This window comes from Halyomorpha halys, unplaced genomic scaffold (genome assembly GCF_000696795.3).
Source record: "Halyomorpha halys isolate HHAL.00 unplaced genomic scaffold, Hhal_1.1 Scaffold85.1, whole genome shotgun sequence".
Classification (NCBI taxonomy): domain Eukaryota; kingdom Metazoa; phylum Arthropoda; class Insecta; order Hemiptera; family Pentatomidae; genus Halyomorpha; species Halyomorpha halys.
Genome location: NW_027112611.1, coordinates 220,043 through 234,614, shown reverse-complemented (window position 1 = coordinate 234,614; position 14,572 = coordinate 220,043). Strand labels below are relative to the sequence as shown.

Genomic DNA, 14,572 nt, shown 5'->3' with positions numbered 1-14,572 from the left:
TATCAAAAACATTAAAAAGGGTAGAGATTTTTGTATAGATGCAGAATAGGGAGCTATATTTTGAGTAGATTCATTGTAACTTACATGACATGAAAAATAAAAAATTGACCATCCTTTCAGTTTCCTATTTAGTTTCTCCTTTTAGTTTTCTATTCCAGTTAGCAGTTTCCTATTTTCCTTGACGAATGAAATATTTGGTCACAGAAAACCTCCATTGAACAACTATAGTGATATGTAGTTTATTTATTTCTATATTAATCTGTGATTTGATTAGATCTAGACATATATAACTTCTGAATCTATGGGATAACAGGTAACATTTAACCCTGCGAGATCCCCCTAGTTACCGCTTAGTACCTCCTGCCGCTAACATGCTAGTGTTGACAGAATGGTGACATCAGCCTTACTTCAACTGGCAATGTTCATCAAACCAACTTGTTGGCTTGTTCTAAAGTGATTTTTTGATTGCGTGTTCTACAAGGTTAAACTCATACCATAGTCTATTGATCTAATACCATTAACAAAACTGCTTTACTACTATAATAACTTATTACATACTTTTCTGATACCTATGTTTTTATCTATATAGGTTCAACTTGACTACTGGCAAATACCCTTTTGAAGGTGACAACATTTATAGACTATTCGAGGTGATTGGTCGCGGCGAGGTGACAATACCAGATGAAGTAGATGATAATCTTCGAAACCTCCTCGAGGGCATGCTTCATCGTGAACCTCACCTGAGGTTTAGTCTTCAGGAGATCATGTCTCATCCGTGAGTATTACATTTTAAATCTACTATTTCTTCAGTTCATCGTCATTGGTTGGATATAAAAAGACCTGCTTTTATTTTGCCATGTAATCTACTTAATCTATCTCTTAATTAAATTCTAACTAAATCATTTCCGTGTCACCAGAAGGTTTAGTCGTGGGGAGAGCTTATATGTTATAAAACACAAAAATAAATCTCAGATCATGTTTCATATAATGCTGGTAATTTAAGCATTTCACAATAGTGTTAAAATAAAATGAATAAATAATTATTTGTGTCTAAATCAAGTCTCAAAACACTTTTTATTATTTCTTTAAAAGTCCAACATTTTGGTCATCCTCAAGGACAATCTTATATATAAATTTAATAATAAAAAAGTGTTTTGAGACTTCATTTGGATACAAATTATTTTATTTAAACAACAAAACCAGTTTGAAAAAAGTTTTTTTTTTCCCTATACCTCAGGGTCATGGCTCTTCCACCATAAGGGTTCTGGCGGCCCAATAAAGTGTCGCAAACTTGGTCTACTTAGACTCATAGTCACTGAAACCCCTCCTAATGTCATCGAGGCGAAGGCAGTCATATAGGTGGTTTGATGTCATGTCTACCTCAAAGCCAAACGAGGATTATCTCTTACTCCAATTTTGTGAAGATGTGCACTCAAGTAATCATGACCAGTTATAGCTCTAAAAGCAGCAACCGATACATGGCGGGGAAGGTAGATGATGAGGGCAGCCCACTGCTTTCCTTCTGCAGACTCCTGATAGATTTGTTGTAGCTTATTTCTCAAGGATGCATTGATGAGACTTTTAGCCGCAGTAAAACTAATGGGTGCGTGAGGCATGGGCATCTGAGATCCTTCTTTGGCTAAGGCGTCGGCCTGTTTGTTTCCCTAGATAAATAAAGAACTTTTATTTATTTAATATATTTTATTTGGGAAACCTTCTATGTATATATTATTTTTTTCTTTTTCTTCATGGAACGGCCTTAGAGACCACGCGGATATCATTACTTTTGGCTTCTCTCTTCAATCAATCCAGATAGTTTCCAACTATTTTACCACCAAGAAGATCATCTCATCAGAATTATTTTGATAATAAGATGTACTATCAAAGTGGAAAAGAAAAAAAAAAAATACTTGAACACCAAGATGGGGTGAAAACCCATCTTATATTAACTACAAAATTGGATATAAAACACCTCCAAATAGAAATAAATATAATATCCCTAAAATCTGGAAGAGGACTGAATAGGAGGATACCCAAGTCCAGGTTAGATTTTACCCCTTCCACAAAAATTTGACTTGATTCTGAGTCGGATCCTACCCATACCTGAAGGACTAAGGGTTAGAAATATCACATTTGAAAAACTTAAGGTAAACAATTATGTTTCAATTTAGGTCTTTTCATATAATAGTGTTGTTTTGTTGTCCTATGCAAAGCATATTTTTTTGTTTGTTTATCCCCTACCTCACCATTTCTTGGTGGTTAACATGCAGGTTATCAACCTATTCTAGTAGAGTGGAAAGGTCATTTATACAATTTGTAGGTCTGCCGCAAATAAAAATCAACCTGTCCAGACTGCCTTAACACACTCTATGTATATTATTTACCAATTGTCATTTGGTTTTAAGTTAAGCACTGAATGTTCCTTGGCCTCAAGTTATATCTCTCTTTTTTTTTTTTGTTTAGATGGGTTGTTCGTAAGCCAGCTCAGACAGAGCAGATCGTGCTGGTGCCACCCTTAAGGGGAAATTACCGCCACTCGATGACTGTTCTTCCTTACTTGTACGACTATCATTATGGCCCTGAAAGTGGTTCCAACCAGTATATCACAGAGCGCCAGATACAAGGTACTGTATATTTATATAGTGTACTAGGTTTCATATTTCTTACTGATATATCATTTATATAATATAGGTGAGCATAAAAGTACTTGGCTAGAAATGCCCTGATTGGAAACAAAATTTTTTTTTTCTATTTGTATTTAGTCTAATACATTTGCCTGGTTATGAATGTATAATCACTAATTTAGTTTTGAATATTTTTCAATTATCAGCTACATAGTTTTAAAATTAATCAAAACAAAAGAAAGATGGTCCGGGTGCAGTCAAAGAAAAAACTCAAATAGTGATTGAACTATTTAATGTGAGCCAGCGTTTCGTCCCTCCTTGTAGGGCTTCATCAGGGCTAAAAAAGATACAAACACTATAATAAGGAAACAAAGTAAGAAATGGATAACATAAAATAAAATTGAATAAAGATGTGGCTAATTATGATATAAAATATAGGAAAATTTATATAAAAATGAACAAAATAAACAAAGTAATATTTCATAATAGTAATAGTTTTTCCATTTCAGGCGCTTTTTAAATATTGCTCGATTACACTATCTTGAAGTCTCATCTTCCCGTTTTAAGTTAATATTTCAAAAGCGATATAGGACCGTCGCTCCCTGGGAGTTTAGCTTGGGTCAAGGATGGCCTTTTTTTTGTGTTATGATCTCCTTTCATAGTTAAATTTTTCTAATTTACACCTTTCTTTATTATATTTTTCAAAAAAAGGTAGACACATTAATACATATATATTTCCTATTAATTGCTATTAAAATAAAAAAAAAAATTAATTTCCAGAGGGCTCTAAGTAATATTTTTTCTGGAAAGGGGGTGGTAGGACAATAGAGTTTGGGAACCATTGGCCTAGATAAAAAATTGAATAATTTTTGAAAAGTTTGTTGACCTAATGAAGTTTATTGCTATTGTTGGCAAAGTGCCAGACGATTATATTTTCAATTCATGTCAAGAATGCTTTCGGACTGAACAATTAAAAACCTTTCTTAAACTGGATGTATTTTTTAGCCTCAGCTTCCAGTTTAATTGGCATTACTTGGCAGCTCTGCAATACCAAAACACTATTTTTTAAAAATATTATTGTGTGATACCGGGGCCAAGAAAAAAACTGCAATAAACAAAAACAATTGTATTGTATTACAAAAGTAACCAAAATATACACACCAAATCCACAATATTCACAATTGTGAAAAACATCGTTCACGAACGGTCTGATCAAATTGATCAGTTATCTGTCTCTTCCCAAGGAGGTAACCTCATTACAATATATATATGTGTATATATTCTGCCTATTTAGTGACCTCGGAAAAAAAAGAAACAGGAAAACGAAAAGTGGCAGGGAAAGTCATGAAGAGGATTAAGGACGCATCTGATATTTTAAAATTTAAACAATCACTCAGTTTCATTTGCATAAAAAGAAAAAAAAACAAACAAGTGATAACTTGATAAGTACTTTTGGCATCTCACATGAAATGAAGCTGGTTGTTGTGTCGTTATGTGTTCATGACCTTTGCATATAGGGTAATCTCATTCTTCCGGAAGATGGAGGGAAATTACAGCTTAAGTGGAACTTGAAATTAAATAAGAATTACAAAAAAAGAGTTAGACAGTTAGTGAAAATGGAAATAATAACAAATAAAAAAGAAATATAAAAATACAGCACACTCTACTAAAAGATGAAAAAAGGGGAGTAAGAATAAAAATCATGGATAAAGAAAATAAGACACCTACCTTACTGAATGCAGATAAGCACAAGAATGAAGCTGAAGGCAGACATAAAAGGGAAGTGGGGGGAGGATTGGTGGTTAATTAATACATTACTATTATTAAGTAAACGAATGTAAAGAAAGAAATGTTGGCTCACATTAAATAGTTTTATTACTATTTGAGTTTTTTCTTTGAATGCAGACCATCTTCCTTTTATTATTAGACACAGTCAATCAACGATCTTCCTATTTAAAATTAATCATTCTGACAAGTTGTGAAAACGTTTAGTCAAGGTTTCTTAATTAGTTTCTTCAGTTCAAAAGTCTCTTATTAAAAATAAATTATAAATATTAAAAATTCAAATATATCTAGAATCAATAACTGAATGCCATTTCTTTGTTATTAACATCTTCCTGTTTTGATGTAAGCTAACTTGATTTTGCTTGGCCTATTGAGTTTTGACCACTCATAGTCCTCAGGTGTCAATGGAACACTCAGAGATTGCTTTGCCAGTCCATCTGCCCTTACAATATATATGGTATATCTAAGATGAGTTTGCCTTAAAGGAAAGGGAGAGATGGGCAGTGGCAAATGTTCTCCACCCAACCCTTCACTCTTTAGTCTTCTCTCCACTAGGTCTGTTCCAACAACCACTTCTGTTTATCCTGAACTGTATCCTCCCAAATCCTGCAATGGGCATGCTCCGTGCAGTTCTGGGTAGTCAGGAGTGGTTGTTCTAACAGACCTACTCTCTACTTACCTCGACTACCTTTTCTAACCTTTCCTTTCCTCTCCTCAACCTACTTCTACAACTTTACAAATTGAAATTCCTCGTATCGAATATAGTTTAATAATGATTGGAGAAGTTTTCTGGGGGAGGGGTGCGGTCAGCAAAGAACAACATAAATAAACAAAACCATATTTATTTATTTTATGCCGACGTTTCGACCTGAGTTTCTTTCAGGTCTTCATCAGGGCTATAAAACAAAAGAGATAACAACATTTAGAGAAACAAAAAACTGTAAAGGAATAGTATACAAACAAATTTGGAATTATACAAAATATTGAATTGAATCATAAATGATAAAAAATTGATAACTGATAATTGAATAGTAAAAAAAATTAAATTGATTGATAATCGTGGAATTAGATAGTAGTAGATTGAAAACAGTGAAAGATGAAATATAATGTCATGTAGGTAAGAAGATATGTATAATATAAGATATACAAGTAGTGTCTAAAAAACTGAAAAAATAAATAAATAAATAAATTGAATCTACAAATTGAACAATATGTCAGACAATGAAAAATAGTGAGTGGCTTATATCTGAATTACAGTGTGAGTATTAACTTATATACCTATACTTAAAAATATAAATATATATATTTATATTTTTAAGTAGATTATCAATCAATTTAATTTTTTTTTTCTATTCAATTATCAGTTATCAATTTTTTTATCATTTATGATTCAATTCAATATTTTGTATAATTCAAAATTTGTTTGTATACTATTCCTTTACAATTTTATGTTTCTCTAAATGTTGTTGTTATATCTTTTGTGCTATAGCCCTGATGAAGACCTGAAACTCAGATTGAAACGTCGGCATAAAATAAATAAATATGGTTTTGTTTATTTATGTAGTTCTTTGCTGACTGCGGTCAATGTACTACACCTCAGAGTTTAATAATGATGAAAAACTGTGACTCATGGATTCTAATGAAGAAAAAAAATGTGGCAATCTTTGGAAGAACACAGTATTTTAGTATCTGAAAAAGCCATAAATTACTACATTTATCATAAGTTAATCCCATTCTAGGACCAAATATAATGCATTGTAAAAAATTAAAATTAAGAAAATTGTTGCATTAACTGTTTCACAACAAATTTAAACTTAAAAAGAGGTATGATGAGAAAATGGTTGGGGATGCGGTCAGTAAAAAACACAAACACCCCCAACCATCTTTTCATCAATAAAAAGAGATAGTTTCTTTTTAAGACAATGTTTATCAAAACTGAATAATGACTTTTTGGAAGGTACCGTGTTCTTAAATAGCAAGTCAGAACAGAGTTGTCAATTTGTTTGCCAACAAAGTGAAACAAGAAACAATAAGAAACATGTCCCAATCAAAGATAAAGGATATCCTAAAGAAATAAGTAACCTCCCATATTCATAATTTAGGAGTCCGAGAATGGGGGAGGAAGTGTTCCATCCCAAACTGGTGGGGCATTACCGACTTCCGGACTGCCTCGTGAAACAAACCTAAAAGTTTTGTTTGTTGGTGTGAAGGGGAGAAGGAGCTAGGGTGGGGGTTCACGAGTTCCCTTCCTCTATAAGCAAACTCATTTTAGACATATGATACCATTTTTCTCTAGTATTTCATTTGTATTAGTTTATTATTTCAATAAAACTAAATATGTAATCGTTTACATTAGCTGAGGAAAGGAGGCAGGCCGAAGAAGAACTAGCTAAGCAGAAGTGCTCAGAAGGGAAGAAATCATGGACTTCAGGAAAGAAGTCTTCGTCATCGAATGCAGCTTCTTCTTGCCTTTCAGTCCGCAAATTGGCTACTTGTAACCCTTCCTGATCCGCCCACTACGGGGAGCTTTGTCACTGGCAGCCGACGTTCGAAGTTTGGAAAACTTGACAGCAAATATTTTAGAGCGTTATATATAACAAATACAAGCGTATTACTATTTGATGCACGTCTTTCTCAGCTCTGTCTCTGCATCGCGATCTGTCCTTCAGCTGCCACAGTGCTTCTCTTACTCTATTGTCTTTTCTTTTTCTTTCTCTTCCAGCTACTTTCCATCTTTTCAAAATATCATTCCTCAATGAACGATCAATGTTAATGTATTTCAATTAGAATGAAATTTCTGAGTGATTATGCTTTGTGAAACAATGTTTGATTTTGAATGTTATGTTTAAATTTCACTTGATAGAAATTCAATATTTTATCGAGTAAGGTGTTTGGTAAACATTTGATCAAACCTGTTCATAACCAGCTGTTTCATTTGTAAAAGCAAAATATTAAGTTAACTACATTTGCTGTACTATGATTAATGTGCAGTAGCCCTGATGAGAAAGGGCAGTTAGTATCGGTATTGTTTACTGTACCACCTGTTTTAATGATTTGGAAGTACAACGCATCTACTCCGCAGCTTCATCTTACTCATGATAGCTTAAAAGTATTAGAGTTAGTGCCCCATGTAAGCATTACATAATATTAATCATTTATTTTCAATGACTAAAAAATTCAAGTCAATCATGGTTATCCATGCTAAGTCTTTCATTAAAAATAACTCTACTAATGATTGAATCTGTGATGTAAATATGTATATAAATATATATTTCATATAAGTATAAGCTGTATATGCTACCAAATTTAATTTCATTTTTTCATAATTTATAAATGAATTTATATATATATGCTACATATAAAGAATAATTCTGTATGTTGTATGACTGTGGTCGGTGCGTTAAGTGTATTTAAACGAAAGGTAATGTTTTCACATCTGATGGATTCTTAAAATTACTTACTTTTTTCTTTATGTATCTTTTGTGAAGTATTGTCTAATCTTGTTGGCTGGAAGCACAATTATAATCAGACCAGAGTAAGACTAGCCAATCAGAACTTTAACTTGCTCTGTTCAATTTAATCACGTTTGCTTAGTTTTAATCGGAGGTTGGTGGCCAGCACAGTACTGCTGATATCACTTCCTTTATGAGACAACGGTAGTATCAGCTGATAGACTTCAACTCACATGATCATCTGCTTCCAATGCCACCTGCATTTCTTTTAGACACTTTCATTTGAAATAACAGTTCAGTTCATTTCAAAATCCCTTTACAGTTTTTTAAACATTCATTATTGCTCTAATTATGACAAAAAAAAAAAAGGAAGAAAAAATATTTATGCAATCTTAGGTTCTTGACATGAAGGTAAAATTGCCTTTGATGTTATTTTCTTCGACAATAAGCTCTTTAGCTGCTGCCTTTTTAATCTTTGATTTTTTAACTATGGAAATTTTACTGTTTAGTGATATCTAATTGAGAATTAAAACAAAAATCAGCTGTTTCTCAATGTTTAAATTTTCTTTAGTTGCGATTTAATCCTTCTCTCTCTCTACTCCTCCCCTTCCTTTTCAACGGTGTATGATGTCTGAAGCACAGTAGAAATCCGCTTAACCTGCTCCTCCGATTAATTTGAATTAAAAAAGAAGAAAAGAAAAAAAATATAATAAATTTTTTATATTTAACCTAAGGCTCATTTAACTTACAAAAGATATTTGTTTTACAAATAATTTTGACCACTTAACTTACAGGGTAATTATAACCATTGTAAATTAATGAAAAGGATAGTAAAAGACAGAAGATATTCTGTTTTTGTTTTTTTTCTTAAGTTGTAGAAAGTCGGTAAAGAAGTTTCATTTCAATAAAATGTTTCTGCTTTACTAATTGTTGAGTAAATTACAGAAGATTAGTTGTGTTGTATTTTCTCGGAAAGGTTTTAGTTAGAATGTTTTGCACTATAATTAAATTTAATTGAAAGGTTTTAAATTTAGTACACTAAAATTTTCGATTCAGTCATGTTAAAGCTTTTAGATTTAACTTTCTGTAGTTAGTGAATTCAAATGAATGAGAAAACACTGATTGAAAAAACAAAATTTAAAAAATATATACCGACCATGACTACTACGAAAAACTACACAATTTCGTACCCTTAAATTGAATAATGTATTTAAAGTTATAATAAATTTAACTTCAACATATATTAATAAACATATGATCTTAACATTAACTTTTGCATAGCATTTTAATTTTTCTTTAATATACGAGTTATGTTAATATCGAAAGTTTTTCTATTATACACTCCAGATTAACTGGTGATGTCTCAGTCCCGACTAGAACAGATAAGCGGGTTCTACTGTAATTGCCATGTGCACTTTAAAAAACTTGTTTCTGTTTATTTGAAATAAATGTTTTGATGACTTCAAATCTTTATTCTAATATTCTTTTATGTTTTACTAATTCTGCAGTCTTCCTAATTTATCCTTCTTGCCTTAATTTTCTTGTTTGTTTATCTAATATAACTAGGTCCTGTTCAGGTCGCTGGCAGATTGATTAGTCCATCTTAGCCTCTTTTATTCCACTGTTTTACACAACAGTGTTTGGTGTAAACATTAGTATAAATAAATCACAATCGTGATTGTGGGATGTCTTTATTTAAGTCTTTATTAGTTAAGACTGGGATGAGGTAAATGTGGTTTCTTTTATTAATAGTTGTTTTATAATCGAAAGAGATAATTGGTAATTTGTTTTGATGATAATAAAGTATGTTTGTTGTAAAGAAGAAACTTTTTGACTAGTACCAAGATTGAATATAATAAGGCTCATTTATAATGAGCAAAGTGATAATATATAATTGTAATATATGTATAGTTTCACATGAATGAAACTTCTACAAAATGTTTTATTTTTCTACTTATATGTTAATACATAAAAGAAATGTTAATTGTTGGTGCCATGTTTGTTGTAGATAAAGTAAAAGCTGTAATATAAAGCATATGATTAATAAATGAAGTAGATGTTTTGTTTTTCTTGGTGTTTATTTTTGCTCTTAACCCAAACCATAATATAGTTACCTCTCTTATTACTTTCACTTATCTATATCACTTACCTGTTTCCCGTTTGTATGCAGAGTTGAAGTGGCTTTATCCTTCCTACCGTCGTAAGTATTTCCTGGCATCCTTCCTCTTCCTAGTCATCCAATCCCGCTGTCCTTCATACACCTCAGAGCTCCTTCAATTCAAATCCTCTGTTCGTTTCCACAATACCCGTTCCCGGTGTTCAGATTTATACACAAGGGCCCACCGAACCGCTGCTTTCAATAGATCATTCATTATCCGATCCTTATCCTTATGCAACTCCATCCCTTCCAACATCCGTTACTCTAATACCCTCCCTACATTTAAATCCCGCCTGTTCAGTCTTTTCTAATCCATTCAAACTCCATAAAATTGTAAATATGTACATAATTTATTACATCATTCTTAATTATTTTTACATCTTGTTCTTTTTCATTATTTTTTTTTATTTGTAACTGATTAAAGTTAGAAAGTAACGTATAATTCTTTTTTATAATGACTATTTATTTACTTTGTATTTTTGTTTATATATCTCTGAGGCTCCTCAACCCACATCTGTCTATCTTTCTGTATTATTCTAAAGGGACTCGTCCCAGAATAAATAAAGTATTATTATTATATATAGGTTATATAGTAAGGGTAAGTATTAGGATCGGCAGAATGTAGAACTAATGTTTTCGGCTGAAATACATGTTTTCAAGTCCTCCAAGTCCAAATAACCAAGTTTTGTAAAATAGTTTGTGAGCTTCGTACCTCAAAAATTAAAAGTTCTACAAAACTTAAATTTTTATTTATCATTTATTATTATTATTTATTTAAATTTTATCAAAAAAAGGCTAATGATTTTAATTAAACTCAGAATTTCAATAAAAAGTTAAATAGTTTTAATATTAGCCAGGATAAGATACTACTACTACTACTAAGATCAGACTAATTTAAATAGTCTGACAGGGCTTCAATGAAGAAACAATCTTTACATAATCTTCCTCTGAAATAAATTTAATTTTGTTTATTTGAAAATTAAAAAACAGATAACAATCTTAATTGAGAGAAAAGAGAAAGAAAAATATATCAAAGGAACTAGGAAATATAATTACAATAATTTAAATAGATATTAGATGATACAGAATATTAAATATAATATTGTAGAGTTAAAAACTATACAAAGCAAATAAATAAAAAAAAATAGGAAAAAGAAAAAAGCTAATAAAATCAATTAATTATTTTTAGTTTAATTTAATTATTTAATAAATATGTTTTAAATTTAATTTATTTAATATTATTTTTTAAAATTTGTAATTCTTACCTCTACAATATTATATTTTATCTTCTGTTAGTATCATCTACTATCTACCTACTTAATTTCTTGTTATATTTGTTTCCTAGTTCCTTTGATATATTTTTATTTTTTCTGACCTAAGGTTGTTATCTCGTTTATTGTTTACAGCCCAGAAGGCCTTACATTTAGGCCAAAACGTCTGCACCAATAAAATAAGTTTTTATATCATTACAGACTACACCCCCAACCCTCTTCTCATATTGAATCTATGGACAACAATAAACACCTCATTATAAAGTAAATTTAAGTTATACATAACAAATTAATTAATTATTTTAAAAATACTCTTCTTATCTAACCATGAAATTAAGTAATTAACTTGATGAGAAATTCTGAACGAAAATTTTAATCAATACGATACTGTTTTAAAAATAAAAGTCCATCAAAGAAAATATGATATATAATATAAATATGGTATAGCTGTACTGCTCATATACAAAAATAAATAACTACATACAAAGAATACAACAAATAATTTCCCAAGTGGGCAGAAACTATAACCCGACTCAACCATAACTATTTTATTTGATTTGCGTTATCTAGATCAGGGGTGGCCAACACGCCGGCCACAGGTGGCCCCCCCTTGTACATATTTCCACCCGTGAAATTCATCACACTTTTACTCAGTATATTTATTTTATAATGGCCAAAGTAGGTGAAAACCAATATGTTAGAAAAATACATCATTTGTGCATCCATATATTAAAAAATTAACTTGAAATAATGAGAAAAAGTTAACTTTGATTTTACAATAATATTCTTGTGAATATATGGCAAATGTTGCCTGTTCTATTTATGAGTTTAGAGTAAGAACTCATTGTGTAAATAATAATAAATCATTATGTTTCAATTTTTCACTACAAAAAATGTTTATAGTGTGTCTAATATATAAATGAAGTCTAATGTATAATAATCTGCGGTGATACATAATTTTATATGCTGCTCGCAGTCATGATGCATTTACAAAATCAATTTAAGTCTTTGCATATTTACTTGACCCTGTAACGTGAAAATTCATTATAGTAAATTGTTGTTAAATTAATTTATTTTAATAATTCATTATTATAAATGTCCAGATACTGTGTATGATTTGTCCTGGCATCTATTTAGGAGGGGAAGTACTCTACATTGGAAGATCTGGACAATGCATATTGTGGACAAAACAATGGGTAAGGTTTGTTGGCTAAGAGGTGAATCAACAGTACGACTAGCAAGTTTTTTGGTATTAGTTGTAAATCCTCCCAGATGGAGACTTTATTCCATAAGGTATTCCTTACAGATGTGAAGAGCATCAAGTTAACGCAAAAAAGAATAGATAGAGCACTTATCTTAAAGATTTTTTGATTGAACCTGTGAAGAAATTTGTACAAATAAGGAATTAATTTTAAAAGGTACAGGAATGAGGAATTATGAAATAACAGAACTACAAATAATAAAAAAAAAATTGTTGCATGCAAAAGAAGAATAATAAGAATCAGAAGGGGAGCCTGAGTAACCTTTACCTAACTCAGAAGGGCAGCCTGAGTAACCTTTTATGAAAAGGTAGAGGCCATGCCAAGAAAATGAGAATAAAATACAGAATTTATGTTTAACAAATTGAAACACTTGCTTTTCCTAAGTGAGCGCAGCCTTGGAGGATGGAGTATAAAGGAGAGGGTAAGCTACCATGAGAAGTGAAGCAAAAAAAGGTAGGGATTAATGGGCAAAGTGGAAGTATAGCCCAATCACAGGTCGACTTCTGTCTATTTGCATTGTAATTGTTGAGTTATATCTTTATTAAAAAATTTGTATTAAAGCACGAATTTCTCGAGAGCTGCTTAGAGGATTTTAATTGTTGAACTAAATTACTGAAAGTAGCAACAGTTTATGTTTATGATTAAATGAATGGTTTTACAAATAATTACAATAATGGGGGTAAATCCTATTTATCACAATGTGAGAGCGTCAAGAGACTGAGAGAAGATATAATAACAGCGAGCGGTCGGTCATTAAATCTCGTTCGTAGTTGAGAACGAAAAGACCGGGTGAACTCAATTTCGGAAGAAGAGTTATAATGGAGTGGGTAAGATGCTAGGCTAATAGAAGCAAAAAGTGCGTTTTTTTTAAGCAATCCATGTGGAAGGTGATGTTCGCCTAGTTATCTACAGGTGACCCCACCCTGTTCTAACAAACCATGGTTAGGGGTCAAGTTTTTCATTTTGTGGGACCGCCAATTAATGAAAAAGTCACAACACCCCAAGACTGGATTCGAACCGGAACCGTCGAACTGCAGATCTCAGAACGATAGTCTTGCGCCAAACCCCTGAGCTGCTGTGCGGCTCAAAATGCGGGCTTAAAGGGCTCCAAAGGTATGATAACGCTGGAGTGGCACATCCGCGACGCCAGAGTTGGACGTTTACTATTTAAGAATAGTAATGAAGATGCAACAGTGGTCCATCTCTAAGATCGTACTTTCTTCTCATTTTTAATTATAAAAAAATATAATGTGGTCCAAATGTTTCATTTCAAAAGGGGAGAGAGATTAATCTTATGGTTACTTGCAAATAAATAACTTTTACCATTATAGCATAAACAATTATGTTTTTTTTTTTGAGTCATATTTAATATTTTCTCTAAAAGAAATTTATTCTTTTCCCTAAAAGAAATTTATTCTTTATTAACTGTTCGAAGAAATATCAATTGAAAAATTTATCAAGTTAATGCGAATGAAATTATAAGTTATATTGGGGTTAATTTATATGCAGCTTCTACTTTTTCAACAGAAAATCTATTTTGGGATACTTGCTATTTACATTGCAATATTTGGGATTGAATAGAACCGGGATGTAAGCACGAACTTCTCTAGAATGAATTTTCATTCTCGAATAAAATTCACATTTGCGATTAAATGAACAGTTAATTTAACTAATGTGGAAATTTCTATTTATTTCTTAATTGTGAGAGATAGTTGACTATGGATAACTTATACGAGGAGAAGATGGTTGGTGGTGCGGTCAAAATAAAACACAAATAAGTTGATGTAACTTATTTAATCGTGCCAATGTTTCGGGTAGTGTTTCTATCCTTCATTAGGGCTAAGAACAGAACAAGATAACAACCAATGAATATAGAAAATAAAATATAAACAGAATTGATAAAGAGGCAGAATATAAGTAAAGTTTAACAAGAGAAATGAATAGAAAAAGATTTTGAAAGCAACAATAATAATATATGGTGAACATAACTAATAACGTGGTTAAGATGGGGGAGGTAAAA

At 31.4% G+C, this 14,572-nt stretch overlaps 1 protein-coding gene across 1 annotated transcript in view; it reads left to right on the top strand.

Moving 5' to 3' along the window:
• The window catches only part of Lkb1 (Lkb1 kinase), a 15,397-nt gene extending 5,467 nt beyond the window's left edge, over positions 1-9,930 (top strand). Inside the window, exons 5-7 of the mRNA XM_014414747.3 lie at positions 590-775; positions 2,464-2,624; positions 6,766-9,930. Coding sequence (XP_014270233.1) covers positions 590-775; positions 2,464-2,624; positions 6,766-6,917 — 499 coding nt within the window. The 3' untranslated portion in view covers positions 6,918-9,930. The remainder of the gene's footprint in view (positions 1-589; positions 776-2,463; positions 2,625-6,765) is intronic.
• Positions 9,931-14,572: the final 4,642 nt, after the last annotated feature.